This window comes from Archocentrus centrarchus, chromosome 7 (genome assembly GCF_007364275.1).
Source record: "Archocentrus centrarchus isolate MPI-CPG fArcCen1 chromosome 7, fArcCen1, whole genome shotgun sequence".
Classification (NCBI taxonomy): Eukaryota; Metazoa; Chordata; class Actinopteri; order Cichliformes; family Cichlidae; genus Archocentrus; species Archocentrus centrarchus.
The window spans coordinates 6440444-6463369 of record NC_044352.1 but is presented as its reverse complement, the minus strand read 5'-3'; the positions used below and the strand labels follow the sequence as shown (position 1 = coordinate 6463369).

At 40.8% G+C, this 22926-nt stretch overlaps 2 protein-coding genes across 2 annotated transcripts in view; both read right to left on the bottom strand.

Moving 5' to 3' along the window:
- Positions 1–1844: 1844 nt before the first annotated feature.
- ctdsp2 (CTD (carboxy-terminal domain, RNA polymerase II, polypeptide A) small phosphatase 2) lies at positions 1845–10642 on the bottom strand. The gene is made up of 7 exons (XM_030733371.1): positions 9952–10642; positions 6803–6987; positions 5494–5595; positions 5054–5110; positions 3131–3223; positions 2517–2702; positions 1845–2151 (listed from the first exon to the last, which is right to left on the bottom strand). Exons 1-7 carry the CDS (start codon positions 10010–10012, stop codon positions 2026–2028), a joined length of 810 nt encoding a protein of 269 aa, XP_030589231.1. The 5' UTR covers positions 10013–10642; the 3' UTR covers positions 1845–2025.
- A 3237-nt stretch (positions 10643–13879) lies between these two features.
- The window catches only part of LOC115782949 (natural resistance-associated macrophage protein 2-like), a 32839-nt gene continuing 23792 nt past the window's right edge, over positions 13880–22926 (bottom strand). Inside the window, exons 14-17 of the mRNA XM_030733500.1 lie at positions 20699–20772; positions 19042–19195; positions 16851–16972; positions 13880–16352 (exon numbers count right to left, since the gene is read on the bottom strand). Coding sequence (XP_030589360.1) covers positions 16865–16972; positions 19042–19195; positions 20699–20772 — 336 coding nt within the window. The 3' untranslated portion in view covers positions 13880–16352; positions 16851–16864. The remainder of the gene's footprint in view (positions 16353–16850; positions 16973–19041; positions 19196–20698; positions 20773–22926) is intronic.

Sequence of the window (22926 nt, the reverse complement as noted above, 5' to 3'; positions counted from 1 at the left end):
AAAATTAAACAGTCCCAAAGGCCAGTGTTACATGTATTTTTTTTAAATGTATAATTTGTAAGTAGATTTTTAATAACTCTAAATGAGTCAAAACATATCTGCTCTGAAATGAATGACGTTTAAAAACATGACAAAACAAGAGAACTTTGCTTCCCAAGTCTTGTCTTTGGTAAAGTTCGTTATACAACAGCAGTGTGTGATCTATAAACAAGTAAATATTTTTGTTGGCCCAACAATTTCCTTTACTTTTTCCTTCTAGCCAACAGTAACTCAGTGATATTTAATACAGTATGGTGACTTTTTTTGTGTGACATGGGAAACATACACACACAAAGATGTTAAAACAGAACCAATTTTTATTTGAAAATAAAAATCGGAAGCACCTTGTCTTTCAGAGTTTTGGTCAGACCAGGTGGGAAAAATGAGTTTTGTATTTATTCTCATACAAAAAGACAAATCGTGACTTTAAACAGATACTTTTGGTCATCACAGCTGGTTTCAAAGTTCTCATCGTCATGTTTTACTCGTTGACATGCAGACATAAAACATCATAGAAACCCCCCCCCCCCCCCCCCCCCCCATTAAACCCAAGAAAACCCCCTCAAAAAAATATGTTGTACTGAATTTCAAATTAAAAGTGTTTGCTTGAATGATTGAATCTCTGGTTTACATCGGATTGTTGATTTAACTGTGCAAGTTTTTTGAATTATTAAACGTTGACAGCAAAACGTGCATTATATAGGCACAGATAAAACAGATAAACACAAGGCCAGCCTCAAAACAGGCCAACGGAGTACAATACAAAATGTTGAGCATTACAAAGTACTGGACACTTACAAATTTTTTGGCCAATAAATATAGAAAAAGAGACATTAAAAATATATATATATCAAATTTGATATTTTCAAGTGTTGCACTGCAAGTACCACAGCCCCTGGCATTACACTTGCTCTTGACAGTGTTTTCTCACGCTCAGCATGACACATCAGAGTGTGTAGGCCTGCAAATCTCTGTTCGGGCAGAACACCATTCTCTGTCCTAATTTCAAAGGCACAGCTTTACTTACAGCACTGTCAATATAAAACAAGTGCAAGTTGTTTGCCACTTAGCGATAGAAGAAAAATATAGTAACAAAACGAACTATTATTAAACCTTGGCTGAAAACTGTGGCATTTCAAAATAAACGCGTGTCCTATGTGCCAAAATATTCCAGTGTGTCTGTTTTCAAAAAGGACCAAAGACAAGAGTTCGCCCCATTTCCCCAACTTACAACCACCAATATCCAATCTCAATTTGACCACTTAGAATTTATATTGCATGTAATGTAGAAATCATTTTTAACTGTACAAATAAGTAAAATACTCTTTTGTCACTCGTTTGTAGGCAATTAAGGCTACAGTAATGTCTGCTTGACTGGCTCTGTAAGAGGTACTGTCCATGTGATCACAGAACTGGGTTGCATAGTGGAACCATACTGACTGCTTAAAATAGATTTCCTTATAAAACCTATTTAAAAAAGTCATTAACTGTATAAAATGTGTAGTGTTAAAAAAACCAAAAAAATAAAAAATAAAAAAACCTTTGTTGGTGTTCCATAAAGGCACAATACTCTCCAAATATCTCCAAAAAAATCAAGTCAGGACAGGCAGGCTTCTGCTTTGGCAAAAGAACCCCTTTATAATTCATACTAACTGGAGTGACTGATGGGAGCGCTTTGGTTGGCTTTTTTTTGTTTTGTTTTTTGCAGATCTATATCATGGTGCTTTCAACTAGTGGTTGTGATTATTGTCAGCAGTGTGGATCGGAGGAAAGGCCTCAGTTCAGCCGAGCCAAAGATATCTTGATTTTTTTTTTTTTTCCCCAGGCTTTGGAATTTCCTTAACCCTGTACTAATACAATTTTATAAACAAGAGGATTTTGTGTACAGAGGAGGAGAACACAGTCGAGAAACCGTTATGTCTATATTCTCAATACACGAGGCTGTATTTTAGGCGGAGTAGTCTCGCGCTGGAGGTCCACTGAAAGCTAATGGCCGCGAAGCTGGTCCAGCCGGGTGTAAACGTTATCAGCTTGGCTAAGGTCTTCAAACACAGGAAGAAGGTTGAGCAGCTCAGTGTCATCCACGTCATCAAACCATGACACCACAGGAACCTGAGGCAAAGAAATACTCAGTTAGCCGAGATGCACCTCAGATTTCAATAAGATGCTTTTAAAATCAGTACTTAACACCGAGTCATGACACTAAATAACATTTAATTTTGGAAAAATAAGACAGGTGCTTAATTTTGTGTGGTTTATTTTCACATCCATTCAGTTTAAGGTCACACAAACATTAAGTATTAAGGAGTTTATAAGTTGGTTGGCTGACTGGCTTAATTTACCTTATTTGATAAGCCAACTTCTCTTACTCAGGCTTTTCAGACCCTGATTGGACTCAATTTGATAGCTGCAAATCAACTGAGCCCTTTTTAAACAACTGCACCCACAGTAGATTACAGAGACAGGTCCAAACTCACAGCATTATTTGGGTGGAAGATGTAGGAGGCAGGAGAGTTGTCCAGGATGAGGGTTTTGTGGAGGTCTCTGCCCAGGCGGCTTAAATCCTTGACGTAGCAGCCCTGGTGGAATACGCAAGATTCCCGGAATAACCGGGTCCGGAATACGCCACACTGGTCCAGCAGGTCTGTCACAGGGTCTGCGTACTGGTGGGAGGATTGGGTAGCAGGTGAGACAAGAGCAGGGATGTGTAGACTACTGAAGGAAAGCTAGGCTAATACATCCAAAATCTACTCAACAGGACTGGGCGTTCCAAGATATTGGCAGCTATGATGTTGCAGTAATAGGACTTTATAGATTATAACTCAGCTTAAATTTTAAATTAGGTTGACACCCATCCATTCATTTAAGCATTGGGGGGGGGGGGGGGGGGGGGGGGGGGGGGGGGGGGGGGGGGGGGGGGGGGGGGGGCATGCTAAGCAGCTGCTATCACAGTAAAGAGGGAGAACTAAAAGGTGAGAGAAAGCAGAACATCATCTAATAGATCAGACATCACATTATCCATCAAACAAAACAGCTGAATAAAACGTGAAGATCTATTTCAGGACCACTGTCAGTATCTGATGTGAAGTACCTTAGCAAGACTGGCTGTAAACAGCACACATTCAAACAATTCGCCCATTCTCTGCAGGAACTCGTCCACATACGGCCTCTTCAGCACATACACCTGAAAAAGAAGCAGGCTGTCAGTGAACAGCTCAACATACAGGACTGTCGTTTTATTTCAGTCATTATGTACAGTTTTTCCAAAGACAGCAACTAAAAAAAAAACAAAAAAACTTTTAACTGCTTCATAAACAACGATAATCTCACCTCATTTTAAATATTCATTTACTGCCTCACTTCTTTTAAAACTTACATGAAATCACAAACTGGGAATGAGGATAAGAAAGCAATGGCACCTTTATCAACTCTGAATAATACACTGCAGATTTAAAAAAAAAAAAAAAACATGATGGGAAGCTGAAACAAATACAGAAAGCACAGGATAAGTCAGGCAAAATATGCCAATCCTAGAGACATACCAACTCGAGTACATGGAGAGAATTTAAAAGGAAGGCAGAGATGAGTCTTCTGGACACCAGTGATAGTGACTAAAATTGGTGCAGCACCCAACACAAACAAAACAAACAAAAAACAAACAAACAAAACAAAACAAACAAAAAAAAAACTGGTGGCCATACTCCATATTCTGGTCAGGTCCCAAACTAAGTATTTTGGAGGCAGGTATAAAAGCACTTAAGAGTTTCGCAATGGATGTGAAGGTGGCACTTTTGGGTCAAATATCAGAAAGCATCTATTTTTAAGCTTCCTAGAAAATCTGCAGCTCTAGATCTAGTTCTTAGAAGATCTGAAGAACTTCTAAATGCAGCAGTCAAATGTGCCACATTATCTGGGCTGAGAAGGTTTAGGAGCAATATCAGAAGGAACAAACAGCATACTCCCTTAGATTCCAAGATGCATTGTTCACAAGGTGGAGCCTGGACATTATTGTTAATCAGATTAAAACACACACACGTGTCATACAGTCATCCATACCAGAGTGTTTTGTCTTCCTTGTACCATCTTTTGTTTTACACTACCCCTCCTAATCAGCACATTTTAGCAATTTTGTTTTCATTATCACAATTTTTATATACACTTTAGCTATAAATCATGTAGGTACAGATTTAAAAAAAAAAAAAAAAAATGGAGAGCCTTAATTGTATATGAATATGAGAAATTTCCCAAACTTTGGGATCTTGTACATGTTGAAATGGAAAATAAAGATATTTGTATCTCAGTTTGGTAGCACATTATTTTGTGTGATGTCCATCATGAGTGCAACTAGACTAGAAAATCTGAATGCATGTAATTAAATAGGCAGTTGGTTCATAATGTGATCCGTAGTGTCAATTCATTGCTTTTTGTTCAACTGTACCAGTCATTTCCATCCGTTAGCCGCTTATGGCCAGTTCCTGAAACAAGTAATCAAGAATAGGCCGTGGCAGTGTTAACCAGCCTATCCTGGATTACTTGAACCAGGCAAAGACCCACAGGATTCCTTACCAGCACATGGGGTCCCCAGAATCACATTTCTGAGTTAATTACATTTCCACATGTCCAACTGAAAGACACTCTGCCCCAAAGTTCAGCAAATGGGCCAACATAGCATGCTATACTTGTGCATTTATTTCAAAAGCTTCTTCACAGAGGGACTTATCAATTATTAATGACATTTAAGCTGAAATGACTCATTTTCCTGCTAGTGCATCCACTTTGACTTGTGCAGCCTTGTTAAACATCTGGCCACTAGAGGGCTCTGTGCAACCATTTAAAAAAAAAAAAAAAAAAAACTGGCTGACCCATCCCTTTTCAGCTCAGCAACCACTGCAAACACATCAACATACATACACAAACAAGCCCCCTCCCTATTCCATCTACAGTGCACACACACACACACACACACACACACACACACACACACACACACACACACACACACACAGTAGTTTACCTGGTGTGTGGTCCCCTCTATCTCCACAGGCACGATGAAGTCTGCATTACTAATAGGCTGGAGGGAGAACACAGAGGGAGATGGTTGGCATGCTTGTTCACATGAGCCACGCTGTGTACATTCACATGGCATTACATAACAGCTGAACAGTAAGAACCAGACTCCTCATCACTGCCATAAATCACAGCACATAGCCTACACAAATAGAACAGGACTTGCTTTGATGTTCCTCAAACACATGTGACAGCTTTGGTAACGAAACAAAGAATTGCAGCAGAAACACGCCCAACAAACAGGCGCCCGTTTAATGTTACCCAAATACGAGTGTTATTTCTGCAGGATGGAAAAAGCTGAAACAACAGCAAAAACTGCCAACTGACAGGGTTGAATATGTTGAAATCATAAAGATACGAGTGTTTGGGCGATGGCATTGTTGGTACCTTGAATGAGCTGTGCACCAGGGTCTCATCCAGGTCTATGACCACGCATATCTTCCCTTGGTCCTGGGCCTTCACCTCAGGCAGGAGGCTGGGTTCATGTAGCTAAGGAAATGCATAAAGACGGTCATATCCATGATTACAACTGAAAATCAGGAGTAGCCCCAGCAATGCAGAAAAAAAAAAATACCCTTGGCCATTTTGCTTTTTACTTCTGGGAAATTAGATTAGACTTTGTTTTTTGGTGAGGTGTGTGGGGAAAGACTGAAAAGCAGCAAGTTTAATTATTTACTGTAACACCCTCTACGTGGTATATCTTTACAATTAGCATATTTATGCCTTTGGATATTTCCCTAATGTGTCTTGTCAAACTCTACAGGAATTCACCTGCAGGGGAAAACAATAACCTTGATTCAAACTCATTTTCAGACAGCCCATTTTTTCCCCTCTGTTAATTTAGTTTGATTCCGGGCTCCTTATGAGTACAGTCAAAGTGAAATTAATTATTAATATATTACATAACAGAAATCACTTATTACTGATAGCAAATTAAGATCAAGGAAAGAAGGGGGGGGGGCTAAAACAATTTCATTCACCAACCAAAACCGAGAAACTGAATGCAACAAAGCCAGCGGTGCCAAATGTTTAATTTGGTATAATTTCAGTGGGAGCCTGCCAGAGAATAACCAGGGTCCTACAGATGCTGCTTCCTGTTTGCGCCTGATGCTGGAGGACACTCCTCAAAGTACCCTTAACATGGTGGTGAAGCCCTGATCATGCTGACAGTGCTCACCAGCATGGCCAGCAGTGTGCAGCCGGCACTTGGAGCTTTTTTTTTTTTTTTTTTTTTTTTAAATACCCCCCCCCACCTCAGCAATTATGAGGAATACAATACACTGATTCTCTGCTCGCTCACACAGCCTGCCTACAGGAATGATAGTCACTCTCATTTCTTATCTTCCTCGGAGGGGGGGGGGGCATCAAAGTGATTCCATATCCGCAGACAGTTGCGGTTAGCTTTCAAGGCGTTCAGAGCAGGTGCAGTGGTGGTTTAAGTTGTTATAAAGAAGGAGACAATAATAAGCGCTGTTTTACAACAGCGTGTTAAGTTTATCCGTACAGATGGCCAAACTATTCACACACCTCCTCTTTTATGGTGAGCAGTGTGTGTGTGTGTGTGGGTGTGACAAGGAAGTAAGGTCTTAAATAAACAAGGCTAAAAATTTTTTTTTTTAAAGGCAGGGACTGAAGCTGAGGTCTTCAAATTGATTTCAGCTGTGGGGAAAGATCTCCGAAATGCGAATACTGTTACCTTGACAACCATCCCATTTTCCTGCGACTCCAGCAAGGCCTGCTGGGTGGGTGATGGCGGTGGCGGCGGTGGTGGTAGTGGCAGTGGTGGTGATTTGGGGCCATCCTGAGCTTGGAGGCAACAGAAGAGCGCTTTGAAGATGTTGCAGCTCCGAGGCTGTTTCAGGGCAGACCGGCTCACCTGGCCTGTCGGGCACAGAAAACCAAACACTCTTAATGAGGAACCCACAAAGCCAATGCTCCCAGTCTATATGTGGACCAATAAAAAGGTATGCCGGGCAAGCTGATTGGCCAGCCGCTGCATTTTCACCAACTGAGTTCATCTGTGAAGCAAATTGGCTAAAATGAACTCTCACTAAGGAGGATTTCTTTCTTAGTTTTTTTTGTTTTACATTAAAATGTCTGCAGAGAGAGTTTTAACCTGCTGGTTTACACAATGATGGCACAACTGAATTCAGAAAGAGCTAAAATGAAAACTGCCTGTTAGTTTGCAAAGATCTTAAAATCATATAACACAGAAAATCTTGTAAACTTAAAGGTAACAGAAGCTGTCCTCTCCCTCTCTTTCTAGCAGCGATACCTGCAGCGTGCATGAATGTGTTTCCGCATGGAGCACTATTTACTCCAATCCATTTATTTTAAAGCTTTAGTTTCTAATTATTTTGCAGATTCAGATGAAAAACTAGCAATAATTAAATAAACATTTTTTTTGTGGGCTGGTAACATTCTCATCTCCGGTGCTGGACAGTGAAACTGCTTGTCATCAACATGGAAAATGTTAAGTGGAGCCCTAAATTACATCTCACAACTTGGGTCAGCTACGTATTATCTAATCTTTTTTATTTTTTTCTTCATACCAAAACAAATCTTATTGCAAACACACTGAAATGTATTTATTTTTTTACTCAGCATCCATAAAAACATAATTAGGCAGGGGCTGCTTGTGACACAGATTGAGTTTCCCCTATTCCTGAAGGTACCATCCATCTGTCCACAGGGATGGCACAGCCTCCACATGAAATCTGTTTTTAATGCCTCTGCCGCTGTTGCTGTTGCTGCTGCTGCTGGAAATGGCTGGTACATGTTATATAATCACAGAGGGCGGGAAAACCCACACTTTTCAGCAGTACCTTTCGACAGACAGAAAACATTCCAACCATTTTAAACTCGGGGACCTTTCAGGGCTGCCTGAAGCCAGCCAGAACAGCCAGACAGGCAGCTGGTCGGGCAGTCAGGCAGCCAGCGAGCTGGACAGGCAGTCACACCTCAGTGCTCTGTGCAGGTCTTTGATCAGCCACTGTGACCACCAGCGTCCCGGCCTCATACAAGACTTGTGCCACCGCCAGTGCAAGAAAAGGGAAGAAAAACATCCCTGCGAGTCCCCTCGAGTGTGTTTCATGTGAGGACTTGCAGAATTTATACCCATCAAAATAGTTCATAAACACTCTCGGTCCCTGCTAGAAGGAGGAACTGTGGAAAGAGTGACAAACAACTGCATACTCAGAGATTTACACATTTATTTCTTCTACGCTGTGAAGACATAATGCAGGCGACAACAAGCATGTTACACAACTCCCATGTTTAAGAGACAAAGGACACTGGATCTTGATTTGGCAATTCTGCACACAGCGTTTTCACTGGGGGGGGGGGGGGGGGGGGGTCCAACCTTCCTTATTTATAGCCCATGAATGTGCATCCTGCCATGTAAATCAGCCTATTGATTTCCACAGGAAGACATTATTGGTCATGTATGACATAACAGCATACATTAGATCTCCCCTGCATGTAAAAGGATAGACAGATGAGGAAAAAGGAGATTAATCTTTTAGAGAATTATGAGTGGCACACACGTAAATCCAAAATCCAATACACCATTTAATCGCACAAAACATGCAACGCAAAAATGATTTAAAAAAAATAAAAAATAAATAAATAATAATAATAATATACCGCAAATTTATTTTCTAAGGCCAATACATGACCTGGAACACCACAGACTGGTAACAATTTCAACCAAGACGTTGATTTAACGAGCAAAGCCTCTTTCAAGCGTAAGGAAAGTGTGCAAACAACGAAATCTTTGAAACGGCGCTACAACGGGCGTGTGCAGAGAGGTGTGTTTGTGCATTCCGCTGTCAATACCGCGGCACCGGGTATTTCTATACAGTCCTGCCGTATAATCAGCAGCCCTTATAGACCTCTTGGCCTGTAATATGCAGCATAGTGTAATACAAATCCCATTCAGGCTGTTTTGACTAATGAAACAACAAAATAATAATGGAGAGAGTAGCGCTACGTCGTTTCTTAAAGCCACCGACGTCGCACGGATATGTGACCACCATGATCAATTACTAAAAATGTGAAGAGCAGTTTATGAAGGCTTAAAAACACTGAGCTGCAGGGCTGCCTGTGGTGACAGACTGGCAGGGCTCCCCATGCTCTCTCTACCTGGTGGTGGTAGTAGTAGTATAAGTATATGAGATGGTGCCAAACAAGCTGGAACCTGATAGATATAAATACAGCAGCTTGGCTTTTATTTTGGAGAAGGTGGGTATGGCACATCACCGAAAACAAGTTTAGTTAAAACAGAAGAAAGATAGGTTTGTACAACAAGAGCACGCACTGCAAAAAAAAAAAATGAAAGAAAAAAAAAAGAGACAAAAACTGGATCAACAATAGCTAAGCTCGGAGAGTAATGAAGACTGTGAACTTATACCTGAGCCTACGTCCAGTGCATTAATTGAGCTATAGTGACGGAGATGGAGCAACACAATAATCTGCCCCCTGATATAAAAACAAACACTTTATTCATATTCACAGCTTTATTTCTAAATTCAACGCAGCCGACTGGTGAAGGAAAACAGCAGGGTTGTGGGAAAACAGAATAAGCACATTAAGGTAGGTTCTGGCACTACATTTGCGTTTTCCAGTGATAAGACGTAAAGATTACAGCTCCGCTCGGTGGATGTCAAAAAAGGGCAATGCGCCTCTCGTACCGCGCGTCCGCAGCGCGCAACTGTCAGATAAATAAGCGCACTACAGTATTTCTTAACGCACTAATCACTTATAAGAAAAATATATAAATAAAGGGGGGGGGGGGGGGGGGGGGGGTCGGGGAATATTATGGACGTAAACAACACCCAATCTCACCTGTTTTCGGTGATACTTGGACGTCTTCTTTCTGCACTTGGGTGATAACAGAACTTTCCATCTGACAATCACGGAGCCCTCAAAATCCTCAAATCCTGTCCCCGAGTACTGATGGGTGTCCCTCATTGGGTTTTATTGACAAGCTGACTTTATTATTCGCCGAAGTAACTTGTCATCCGCCCCAGTTACGATCCTCGATGAGAGTAGGATTTATCTTGTTCTTGGCTCTATTATTCTCCCGTCCACCGCCTCTTCTTCTTCTTTTTTCCTCGGAGGGTCCGCCAGGGGAGGGGGCAAGGCACTTGGATATGTTCTTCGGAAGCTATTTGAGACTCCGTGTTCCCCGTCTTCTCGGGTGTACCGCTGATATTGCTGGTAATATCACCGAGAAGCCCCCCTCTCTCTTTTGAGAGTCCTCACTTTTGCAGCAACAACATGGAGAATCCAGGCGAGAGAAGGAAAACAACCGAGGAAATGGGGCAAGGGAGGGCGGTTTCAAGGCCCCCGTTACTACAGATAAACAACATCGCCCGAGAGGCCACAAAGAGCGACGGAAAACAGCGAGAATCGGTCTCGTACGGAAAATCTAGCACAGAAAAACGGATTCTTGTTCGTACTTCGTTGTAAAATGAGAGTTTTGTTGTTATCCCGGGTTTTGTTTTTCTACGGTTGGGACTCCGCGGGCGCCTTGAAACGGTCCCCGCGCTCTGATTGGACAGCAGGGAGGAGGGGGGCGCGGTCAAGGCGTTCCTCCCCGTCCAGCACGCGCCGCAGCGAACACATTCCAGCGCTGCTCGTACAACAAATGAGATCACGGTGTTTGTAAATTATTAAAAAATAAACAAACAAACGCTGACGAGCACAGATCAGTCAACAAACACGCGAACATACGAGGAATAAAAATATACCAACTGTTAAACCAAACACTGGGGACGTTATTTGTTTGCATTTTCTTACAAATGTTTATTTTGTTGTTTGTCACGTGCATTTTTTTGTCATTAAAACTAAATCAGAAGAGACTGAGATAGGGATTGTGACTAATTAATAATACATTTATTTAGTCTGGGGAAAGTTAAATTATACTATATAAAATATAAATCATCTTTAGGGTCACTATTCTAGTATACGCTGAAATGTTGTTTGGTATCACTCAGGGATATAGAAAAATATATATATAATATCTATATATACATATGGTAAAGAAGAAGTAGCTGATCAGTGTTTCAAAGTGACTTTGCAGTTCAGTTCTCATACTAACAGTCTTTGAAGATAGGGCGTTAACAAAAATAGAAAAATATATCTACATTCAAAGACATATTTATAAAAGACATAAAATAATGATAATGGAAAAATCATTATACTGTAACATTAGTCAAGGACAAGGTGACACAAAAGTTAAAGAAGAAGCATTCATTTTATAAAACATCACCCAACAGAGGCTTAAGCCTTTCTACAGTGACATAATTGTCTCACACAAGACAGAATAATAATAATAATAGTCATTAGGAAATGTAGTTTTATTCACAAATGGGATATACAAGGTAATGCATTCTTGTGAATGTGCACTGTGACCTATATTTCTAAACCTTAAAAGTGATGACGTGCAAGAATGGCTCTGAAAAAACAAGGTAAAAAAAAACAGTATTTTTCTATTCTAATGATACCTTATTGTAGAGGATACAATGATGGGAGACATCATACAGCTTAAGAGTGGTGGCATCTGCAGAGTCAGGGACTGGTCTACAGCCTTCAATCTACTGCCAAAAGATAGGTTTCTGTTTGAGAAACAAGCATGAGCTAACTGAACTTTCAGGCTTCTCATCAGCCTCTCAACACAACTTTTAAAAGATAATGATTCATCTAACCAGATGCCCAGGTACCTCTTTTTTTTTTTTTTTTTAATTATAGCCCCAAATAATAAACACTCCCACCAGCACCTCTACAAATACTGCTTCATCATTATTTTTAGTGTTTTTAATACCTGGATTTCTGCCTCTAATTGGCATTTTTTTGGTTTAGCTTTTACTTTGTCTCCCTAACTTCCAGGTTTGTCCAATAACATGACCTCTGATTAAAAGGAAAAGAGGAGGAAGAGCGTAGGAACAGGCTCACTGGAGGACATAAAAGTGATGAACATTAAGCATATAAAAGAATAGCTCCTATTTGGAGCACTAGTAAAAAATGAGCACATGTGAGCTTCTAAAGCACCCTGACGGTAAGAAATTTCAAGCGTCTATTTATGTATTTTCCAACTGACTGTTTCCTTTTAAAAGTATAAATAATTATACTCTACCTTTAAACCATGTAACAGGAAGAGCTTTTCACTTTTTCCTTCATGGAGATGTGAAAGCTTTTGCTGGTAGTGCTATAACTCCATGCAGGAGTGCATGGGAGAGCATGTACGGAGGTAAGAGAGGGCAGAGTGAAACCAGTGACCCAAGCTCCTTTCATTTTTCTCTTTCATTTCACTTCCTACTAAACTGAAACTTGTTTTTTTTTTTTTGCCTAAAACTGCTTGGGTGGAGGATGAGTGGAGTTTGGGGAGGGAGGGGGTAAGGGGGGGTGCGGCTCCAGCCTTGGGAGCCACTGTGTTATGGCAATCACTGAACATTTGCGCAATAACGCACCCAGGCTGCAGTTACTGTACTTTAGCATTAGGCTGCTGCTCATAAACATTACACGATGGTTGCATCATGTAGGAATAAAGACGTGCAGCATGGCATTTAATAAAACCATTTGTCTTTAAATCCAGTTATTCATTAGGGGAGGGGGGGGGGAACCCAAACAAACAGTTGTGGTTGTAGTTGTTTTTCATCTGAATAAGTTGCACTGAAGTGCAGACAAATCCTGTGTGTTATATAATCATTTTCACTACACTGAGTATAGTGATTTTCTGAGCAGCTGGAACTAAAACACATTTGTTTGACCTTGCTCAAATAAACAGAAGTGGGTTTGACATGATGTTAGGCAATGTGGTCAACCATTGGGTCCCCAGATATTTATATTTACAGTGTGGAGGTTCTGCAGAGCGCCTCCTCCTCATCCTCTGAAAGCTCAAAGACCTCTGAGTAAATCAAAGTGATCCTCTCCCCTGCAGCATACAGTAAGCAAATATGGTGTGAAATTAAGCAACGGCACATATCTGCTATATTTAACCGCACGAAACACACATGTAAAGCACGCTCAACGCAACGCAGGCCGTAAACCTGTAAGAAGAAATAGAGAAGAAACTTGTTAATAGAGGAATAACTACACGGCTGAGACGGTCCATTCCAAACACATGTGGGCCCATTTTACCGCGAGCTCAGCCAGTACCCACAGCGGCCACAATGCAAGACATAAACAAGAATGGCCCCGCTGTTTGCATTCCTGGTGTGGGACATTTTAAGGCAGCACTGACAGCTTGGTGTAAAAATATATACAAAACAAGTATGGGCCGCACAGCTGGAAAATGTCATGTGGTTTAAAGCTGATGCCACTGTTTACTAAATCAACTTGAAATTCATTATCAGTGCCTGCTTTCTGCTGCCCTCGTCTTCTGGTATTCCTCTCCAAGAAGACAGGCGGACAGAAAAGGAGCAAAGGGGTCAGCAGCTGTTAAAAGGGTTGACGGTTCGGGAGGGGGGGGGGGGGGGGGGGGGGGGGGGGGGGGTGCTGCTGCAGGCGTAAACCTCGACCCATCTCCCACCAGTTAACAGCAGAAACGCTCAACCACTCAAGAGTAATAAGTGCACCTTTGTATCAAAGTCAAATCACAAAACAGAAGTAATTATTTTAAAATTAACATGTGAAAACATGTTTGTGTTTATTGCATTTTTTTTCCCCCAGTGTAGAGCTGTTTGTTTACAATTCAATCACACAGTTCATGATTTTTATAATTGAAACTCATTAAAACAGTGACTTCTGGTGAGCAACAGCAATAAAACACTATGGTGCTTTCTGCTCTAATGAAGGTATTCACAAGATTTTGCAAAAAAAAAAAAAATCTGTCAGCAACTTTTTAATCTCCGCAGCGCTTCTCAAATTTTGGGGGGCCCGAGGCCACTTACAGGACAGAAAAGTTTCCAAGGACATCATTATAATCCTCCTAGTATTTAAATTATTACACGGGAACTATTTTTAGGCTACATACGTCAGACACGTGGTGTAATGTGTCACAACATATCAGAGCTTCTGCTGGCTCAGATTTAACATGGCTGGGAGTAAAGGGCACAATATATTTGTTCGGATGTCAGAAATCGCCCACATCTTTGTGGACTTTGTTATATATAGGGACACAATTATCTAATTCATAGCAAATTATTATTTTAGTAACATCATCTATGTTCCGATGTTGGCCAAAAGGCTAAAATGGTCAAGATAAACTGATGAAACTGTCACGTTTGACCTTTTCTTTACTTAGAACTTAATAATTTTTGTTAAAACCACAGATGGATCTACTGTGAAGGCAAAGACTGATCCTTGGCTATGAACCCGGACCCCACCCTGAGAGCCGCTGCTCTGACAGGTACATGGCTGTAAATATAGAGAACAGAAACACAGTAAAGAAGCTTAATACTTCAGTTTAAAATAAGATGAAACATATCACTGAATATTCCATCAAATAGGGCTGTCACAACATCAGATTGTTATGGTCAAAACTGAATCAAAGTTTGTGAAATATCTGTAGAAAAAAAATAACTATAAAAACAGTTATGATGCTAATAACTTTGTTTATGGTTTGTTGTTTTAGCAACTGAAGTCAACTCAAAATAAGTGCACAGATTTCATGAGTCTGTAACCATGAATGTGCAAAAAGGACACAAAAAGAACAATTACACAACTATTCATGATATTATCACATGTGCATGATCAACAATATATCAGTATTACATTTCAAATCTCATGGTTATCATGACAATGCCATAATCAAGTATTAAAATAAAAAATACACAGTTATATTTTGACATTAAGGCCAACAACATAAAAAAACAGTAATCACATAACTGTCTTTAAGAACGCACACACACGCACGCACGCACACTCTGTCCATCAAGTGTTGTGGTTCTACTTCTAAATGTCACACCTGAGGATCCACAGCTTCTGCTTGCAGCCTCATGCACTCTGCCATGCATTAGAGCCACATCCAATCATGCTGCTGACACACTGGCTGCTGAAATGTGCTTGCAGCATCTGAGCCTCATGTAGAGAGCTGGGACTGTAGGGTCTACAATCATGTGATTTGCTGGAAGAGCCCCCCCCCGCTTCCCCTCCCACCTCACAGGCCTGCCCCTGAGTGGCCTCTGCTAGGCTATGTTTCCAGGAAAGGGGCCTACTGGACAGGCTGTGAGGCCTAGGCAGGGAGACATTGGCTCATTGAGAAAAACAAAAACAGAGAGGGGCGGTGGGAAGACTCTCCCCTCTTACATAAGTCTGCCTCCATGACAGGGAGAGCGAGAGAGAGAGAGGGAAAAAAAAAAAAAAAGTTCTCCACCACAATGCAAAGAAAAACCTGTCCATCCGCCTCTCCTCAGCTTGCAAACCCCAAGCACTTCAGCACTGGAATTCAAACACTGAAACAGGCAGCGTTGCAGTTGCACAATAGTTGCAACTCTTCTGACATACCACCGCAGGCATGCCAGGCAGCAGCGAGTCTCAGCACTCAACCTTTGGTTTGTTTCACACAATAATGCCGCTCTGGTGGCAGCGCACATGCATGATGTTAAGGCTGCACGTCCTTTAATGCGTTATGCTGTAAGCTGTGGTGGTGAAATGTTTACTGTAAATGAGAAGTCTCTCCTGCAGCCTGCCACACCTCCCTGTGGCTGAAAGAGAAACTGCAATTTGAATCAAGTTACCTAAAAAAAAAAAAAAAAAAGACCCTTTAAAACCCTCTGAGGCCTCTTTCAAAATACTACTGCTGGCTTGTAAAACACACGTTGTTGGGATATTTCACCTCTGATCCTCCAGTCACTTTCGAACCATTTGTTTACTGTACCCCTCAGATTTCTGTAAATGAACTTTTGTCTTTTTGCACACTTCCAATGCCTTTTATGAAACAAAATTTGGGTCCATTTATTTATAATTTGCACATTATTCTCCTGTTTAATTAGGTTAATGCAATTTCAGCCGATTTTGCTGCTTTATTTTATTGTTTCTTTGTCTTTATTAATGTCTTATATTTCTTTGTTCCCCCTCTCCACTAAAATCATTTTCTTCAGATGCTTAAAGTCTAATTTTGTCATCTCAGTTGTTCTCGTTGTAAATCTGCACTCTTTTCTGTGCACAACATCCTGGATCCTTCCTCAGTTGCTCTTCCTGACCACTTTTTTTTTTTTTTGCCAGTGACTTCCTGCATTTGGGGAAGTTTCTCCTTATCTCTGTTGCGTGTCAGAAGATACTGTAAGCTGCTGAGATTCAGCCTGTAAAAATAAAATGATATATCTTCTGTAAAGCACTTTCCGCTGTCTTGTTGTTGAAAGGCATTTTTAAAGCCATGAATTTTTCTTTAAAAGTTTAATACTCCTTCCTAAATGTGGAACCACTGACTTTAAAAGCCTGGATATCACTTATAAATCAAGTCATAAACTTAATTTTTCTGCTTCACTGGGACTGCACCTCAGATTTAGTCTGTTCAGCTCCTTTAAAAAGTCCTGACATTTTTTGTTATATTAAATCCTTAATAAAAAAAAAATTATAAATGATTCACTATAAATCTGTAGATCTTTAAAACTCAGTGACATTTGAAAAAAGTTAAAATTATAAATACATCTGTTTCTCCATTACAAAAAAATCTGTAGAGCAACATCCAAACATCAAAGTTCATCTGAAAGTTAACAAGCTTCCTGTATAAATAAATCAGTACTATGGAAGACTCGATGTGCTGAAGTTAAAGTCAGTCAGGCAGTTAACAGCTGCACCTTTGACGCAAACATCACGAGTCAAACTCTGGCTGCCGCTCGATCAGGATGGTCGTGTCGTTCCCTCTCCTGGCGCTCGGATCGAGCCAGGACACGCCCAGAGCAATAAGACACAACCACACCTGAAGCACAGAGCAACATTCAAATCAGTCACACATAAAAACAAAACATAACAAAAAACCCAACATCAAATTCTTAACTTTTATTTTTCTTGTTTGATGAATTTGTCCGAGGGATGCATCATTTGAGAAAGCACTCAGACTTGCTGGAGTGCCTTCAGGACATGTCTGACTGTCCTTGAGTGGCCCAGCCAAAGCCCAGATTTAAGCCCCACAGAACATCTGTGGAGATGAAGACGGCAGTTCAGATGCTTCCCATCCAGCCTTACAAAGTCCGAAAGGATCTGCTGGAAAGAAAACTGCCCAAATTCAGGTGTCCAAACCCTGCAGACACTCACCCAAGAAGATTTAAAGCTCTAAATGCTTCTGAAGGGGCTTCTGCAAAGTACTGGATAAACAGTACTGCACAGAAAAGCAGACTTTTTAAATGTTCGAATGTTTTTGCATTCAAAAAGTGAAGGGCTCTGAATATTTTTCAAAGCAACTGTATACAGGAGAAGCATCCAAAAAGTAGTACTCTGAACATTTAAACAACTGCAATGCAAAATGCAAAATACCCCCACCCCCCCCCCCCCCCCCCCCCCCCCCCCCCCAAAAAAAAGAGAGAGACAATGCAATGCAAAAGGAAAGTAATTAATAATTACCCGTGCACACAAGAATTGTATACATTGAGAAAATGTGCTTTTTATTTGGTCTTAGTATTTTTGTTTGGTCTTAGTATGTCAGATATTATTTCCCACACCAGAACCTGGCATCTTAACATTGCTGAAACCCTTCTGCAAAGTCAACTGGCCGTGCTATAGCTTTAGCCTGCCCATAGTTACTGCACATCTGCACACCACTTTGCAACCCACCTCCACTCCAGTTCTTTCACTAGATGCTCTTTTCTGACTTACTCAACTTCAAATCTGTTGTCGCTGATGCCTGCCCTGTTCTGTGCTGCTGTCCCCACCTTATGCTGTCCATGTATGCACATGCATGGTCAGGAGGTCCCAGGATAGAGCCATACTGGCAAATATGGCCCAAATGGCCAATTATGAAAATATGTCAATAAATTTTCTTTGGATGAATTAATCATAGGAGCTCACCTCTTTTCTTTCTTTCTTTTTTTTTTTTAAATCTATGCAACTATGGACAAAATTTAAATAACAGGTGTATGTATCTTAAACTTCCCCCTTTATGGCGTTTTTTTTTTTTTTTTTTTGCCTTTTTTGTATTTTAAATGACATCTTTCAACCACCAGGCATGAAAAGGAGGGATTTGGATTTTCCCAACACATTGAGCAAAGACAGATAACAGGCAGCAGCAATGTAAATGTTGGCAGACCCTGCAGAACTGTTAGCAGTGACTACTGACTACACTTTAACTCTCTTCTTTAAAAAGTAGAGATGACTGACTTTTGAGAAAATCTAAATTATCACAGAGTTCTGAACCCATATACACAAAACTTCCCAGTACTAAACGTACCTCACTGTAAAGGCAAAACATATTCACAAAGCATCTCAGTCCTTAAATAAGGCGCTAAAGTGAAAAACTGATAGGAGTTGGGAAGGAAACTTTTAAAAACTTAAGGACTTTCTTATGCACAGGGGGAAAATAGCAGGAGGACAATATTAAGTGCTACAGTAGTGAACCAGACTGAAGCTTTGGCACATTTTTTGGCACATCTATAGTATATCTATAACTTCTCATGCAGACTAACATTTGATTGGGTGGCTAGTTACCTAATTAAACTTGCTACTATGTGGCTGCAGAAGTGTAGAAACTAGATACAACATAATTGTGCACATACATGTGTGTCATCACTGGGCTCCAGCACTTTAAAAGTAAATGGTCCATTATACCCACAGCCACACCTCCTCACTGAGGTAAAAGGTTTTAGTCCTTTCCTTGCTTGGAGTTGCTCTGAGAATGTTCCTAAATCACTCCTGTTAGTAGCTCTCAAAGAATTCTCTTAATGTCTGTGAATAAAAGCTCTGACTGTTTACAGTCCAAGAAGTTGAAGTTCACATTGTTGGGCAAAGTTTTAGGTCAACACAAAACCAGCTCTGCTACAACCTGCTGTTACCTACCAAGTATCCCACAAATGCCAGGTATGCTATGGAGAGGAATGCCGCCAGCACGTACAGCCACACGCTGCCCAGCGTGCTCACGTAGACAACGACAAAGTATGTGTTGATGGCGCACACAATCAAGATCACCAGTCCTCCTCCTATCTTAAATGCCCTGCAGATAAATAAGAACAAACAGGTTTAAGGTGTGGAAGGCAGGCCTGCTACCAGAAAAGTTAAAATGTAAATATATTTAACTGACAACTGCAGATAAACATCATATCAACTGTTGAACTTTTTTTTTTTAAATTGGCTTCTTTTTAAGTTTCAAAAATAAATTGGGACAGAGGCAAAGTTTTACTTTTGTTTCATCTCAGTTTCAGAGACTTTCTGCTGAAAGCCAAATGCTTTCAGATTCCTGCCTTATATACATTTTCAGCTGCTCTGAAGTTTTTTCATCATAATTTTATTTCCTCATGCTTGAAATGCTTTCTTTGGGTGGCATGTCTCGACTGCAGGCAGGCCAGATTACCCATGCGATTGGGAAACGCGCAGAACATGCTTTGGTATTGTCTTGCTGAAATAAGAGAGCTCTTTCCTGGAACGTACATTGTCTGGAGGGCAGCGTCTATACATCATTAAGCATTAATCGTGCCTTCACAGATATGCAAATTTTCTATGCCATGTATACTATCCCCCCCATCCCTTCACAGACACCAACTTTCAAGTGTTGATGATAAACAGGATGGTCAGGACAGTTCTCCACTTGGCCACAGTCACCTTCAATGAGCTCACGCCCTGAATAGGCGTTTCTCGATCTTGTTTACGTCTGTCTTGTTCCCAGCGTGGTGGAATTTTAACAGTAAACTGGACTCAAGCTGTCTGTAGATAAGGGGCCAAAGTTGGCTCCATCTGCTGGGCAGGCTGAGGTCTTTTGGGGTGTTCAGGACATTACTGGAAACGTTAACGACACGATGATGGCTTCTGAGAGGGACAGGACACGACTCAATGGACTGGTGAAGAGGGCCAGCTCTGTCCTGGCCAGTCCACTAGACTCCATAGAGGTGGTGGGTGAGAGGAGGATGTTAGCAAAGCTAATGTCCATTATGGACAACACCTCTCACCTCCTGCATGAGACTGTGGAGGCCCTGAGCAGCTCCTTTAGCAGCAGGCTGTTACAACCACTGTGTAGGATGTAGCGCTATCACAGGTCCTTCATCCCAACAGCAGTCAGACTGTACAGTATGCACACATGATAAATACCTGCTAAAAAATACACGTGCATATACTATCATTCCCACTGCAATGTATGCAAAAAAAAAAATCTGATGCCTCTTCTAGTGTATTTTACTGTATATAGTACCTTTTGTACATAATACAAATGACTCTTGTAGAGTATCTTATTGATTCTGTATTTATAGCAGTTTTGTCTTTTTTGTCATCATTTTTCTTATTTATTTTTTCTATTTTTATTGTTTTCTAATATATCGCTAATTCATATTTTCTGACGTCGTGCTGCTGTAACACGTGAATTTACCCACTGCGAGATTAATAATGTCTAAATCTATCTATACAACTTTAATTTAAATATTGGCTAGAAATGATTTGTACAGCACTGCTAAATTCTTTGGAAACAGGGTTATAAAACAATGAGCTGGGTATCATTTGATTTACTTACAGTCCATTGGCAAACTCGTTCATGAGAGATGGCAAACTGGTAAATGTGAGGATGGGAATGAGGGCGAATGGCAGCTGGGAGGGAAGAAGAAGAAGACGTATGTGTTACACTAAATCATCCACACCAACTGCTCCTCATTCAGTCCACTGACTGAATGAGGAACAGTTGAGAAACATTATCATATAATTATGATAATAAGGTTTGGCTAGACTACACTAGTAATCAAATAAGAAATTTCAAATCAATAAAATAATGTTTTACTGTTGTGATACTCGTTTAGCTGCGGCTCCTGCTGGAGTTCATTATAAGATGTTTTTGTCCCTCTGTATTGTCTTGCAGGCTCCTGGTAGGCGGAGCTAATCAGTGCAAGTGGCCGCATTTAAGTCTCAGTCTTTCTTCTCTCTACATTCACCTGCCTGCTTCCAAACTGTTACAACTAACACTGACAAAACTTACACCCCTCATACGGTATGTATTGTGTTGAAGTAATACCTGCTGAAGTTTGGATAGGGGTAGGCATTGGTGAAATACCAATACGTACCACAAGATGGTGCAGCAGGTCAATGTAACCTTTATTTAACGAAAACAAAAAACAAAGCAAAACCAAAAAAAAAAAAAGGAGTTACATCTGAAACGCATCATAGACTGAAGCCTACCCCCAGCTGTCGTAGGGTGAGAGGTAGGGCACACCCCAGACAGGTCATCACATCTGTCACAGGGCTATCACATAGAATCACCAATGAACCTCATGCATGTCTTTGGACTGTGGGAGGAAGCTGGAGTACCGGAAGAGAACATGCAAAGTCCACAAAGAAAAGCCCCAGACTGGATTCAAACCCAGGACCTTCTTGCTGTGAGGCGACAGTGCCAACCACCGCACCACTGCGCACAATGCAATGGCGCGTCATCACAAGTTTTCACCCAGTACGTCACCGCTGCTGTCAATAACCTGTTCTGGTTACTGAAGGGAAATTAACCTGTGGTTTTAGGCAGGTGTGTTTGGGATAGTGGTGACGCAACTGTTTCAGCTTGTTCCCCATTGTTGAGCAGCTCGTATAGCACTCTGGGCACACAGGAGGTGCAAGGCAGGTAGGTACAAAGCAATGTGTATTTGTCCCCAGTCTTATCTGAGTGACTCAGGAAAAAAAATGAGCCATCACCCACTGGTAAAATGCTGCCTGCTGGTGGTGAAAGTTTTAGGTAAATTCTGGAGAGGGTAATTACCTTTAAATATTACTAGTTAACTAATAAAGGTTTTTAATTATCAATTTTATCATGTTTAGTATGAAGTGTTCCAATTAAAGGTTTGGACACTCCTAATTATTCAATTACTTTGTACAATGCAGAGTAAAACCAAAGACTTCAATGTTCTTAAATGACACATTTGGATTTATGTAGCGAGAAAAAAGTGTAAAGAAGGTAAAATGTGTTTTGTATTTTGTATTCCTTTGGTTTGCTTTGGCAGCTTTACACAATATTGGCTTCATAAAGTCATAAATTGGAATGATTTTGCTTAATAGATGAGCCTCCTTAAGCCATTTTAGACCCTCAGCTGTTTTTGTGTTAAAAGGTAGTGTTCGTATACAGCATATGGCCCTATTTGATCAATAAAGTAATCAATATTATGGCAAGAATTGTTCAACTAAGTAGAAAGTAATGAGAGTTGATCAGATGAAAACTAAATGGTTATTTCTTTAAAAAAAAAACATCTATAAATTGGCTCAGAGTTCAGAGTTTTGAGCCTCAGAAATCAACAATTTACATTAAAACTCACATCAGAGTTCAAGGAACAGACACATCTCATTACCGTATGCTGGGAGGTGACTGATGATGCCTTCATGATGGAAATGCTGCAATGGAGCCAAGACTGAGGGAGACCAAGAAGAAGAAAATTTCAAGGACATCTGAATGAGTCCAAATGAGAGATTTTTGGTTCCAGCTCTGTGCCGTTGTGAGACAGAGCCAAGGTGAACGGATGTTATCTGCATGTGCGGTTCCCACTGTGAAAATTGTGACGCTGTTGGAGATTTATTGAGAATTCAAGGCAACACTTAACCAGCATGGCTACCACAACATCCTGCAGCGGCACGCCATCCCATCTGGTTCGTGTTCAGCGGAGCCATAATTTGTTTTTCCAACAACTCCGTAAGAGCTGCCTGACCAAGAAACAGAGTGATGGAGTGCTCCATCAAGTGACCTGACCTCAGCCACCTGACTGAAACCCAGCT

Coding starts and splice junctions, on each gene's coding strand:
- ctdsp2 (XM_030733371.1), bottom strand. CDS start 10,012: ATGGAAAGTTCTGTTATCACCCAAGTGCAGAAAGAAGACGTCCAAGTA. Junction 6,988..9,951: donor CCAAGTATCACCGAAAACAG/GTGAGATTGGGT, acceptor TGTGCCCGACAG/GCCAGGTGAGCCGGTCTGCC. Junction 3,224..5,053: donor TAGAGGGGACCACACACCAG/GTAAACTACTGT, acceptor CTTCTTTTTCAG/GTGTATGTGCTGAAGAGGCC.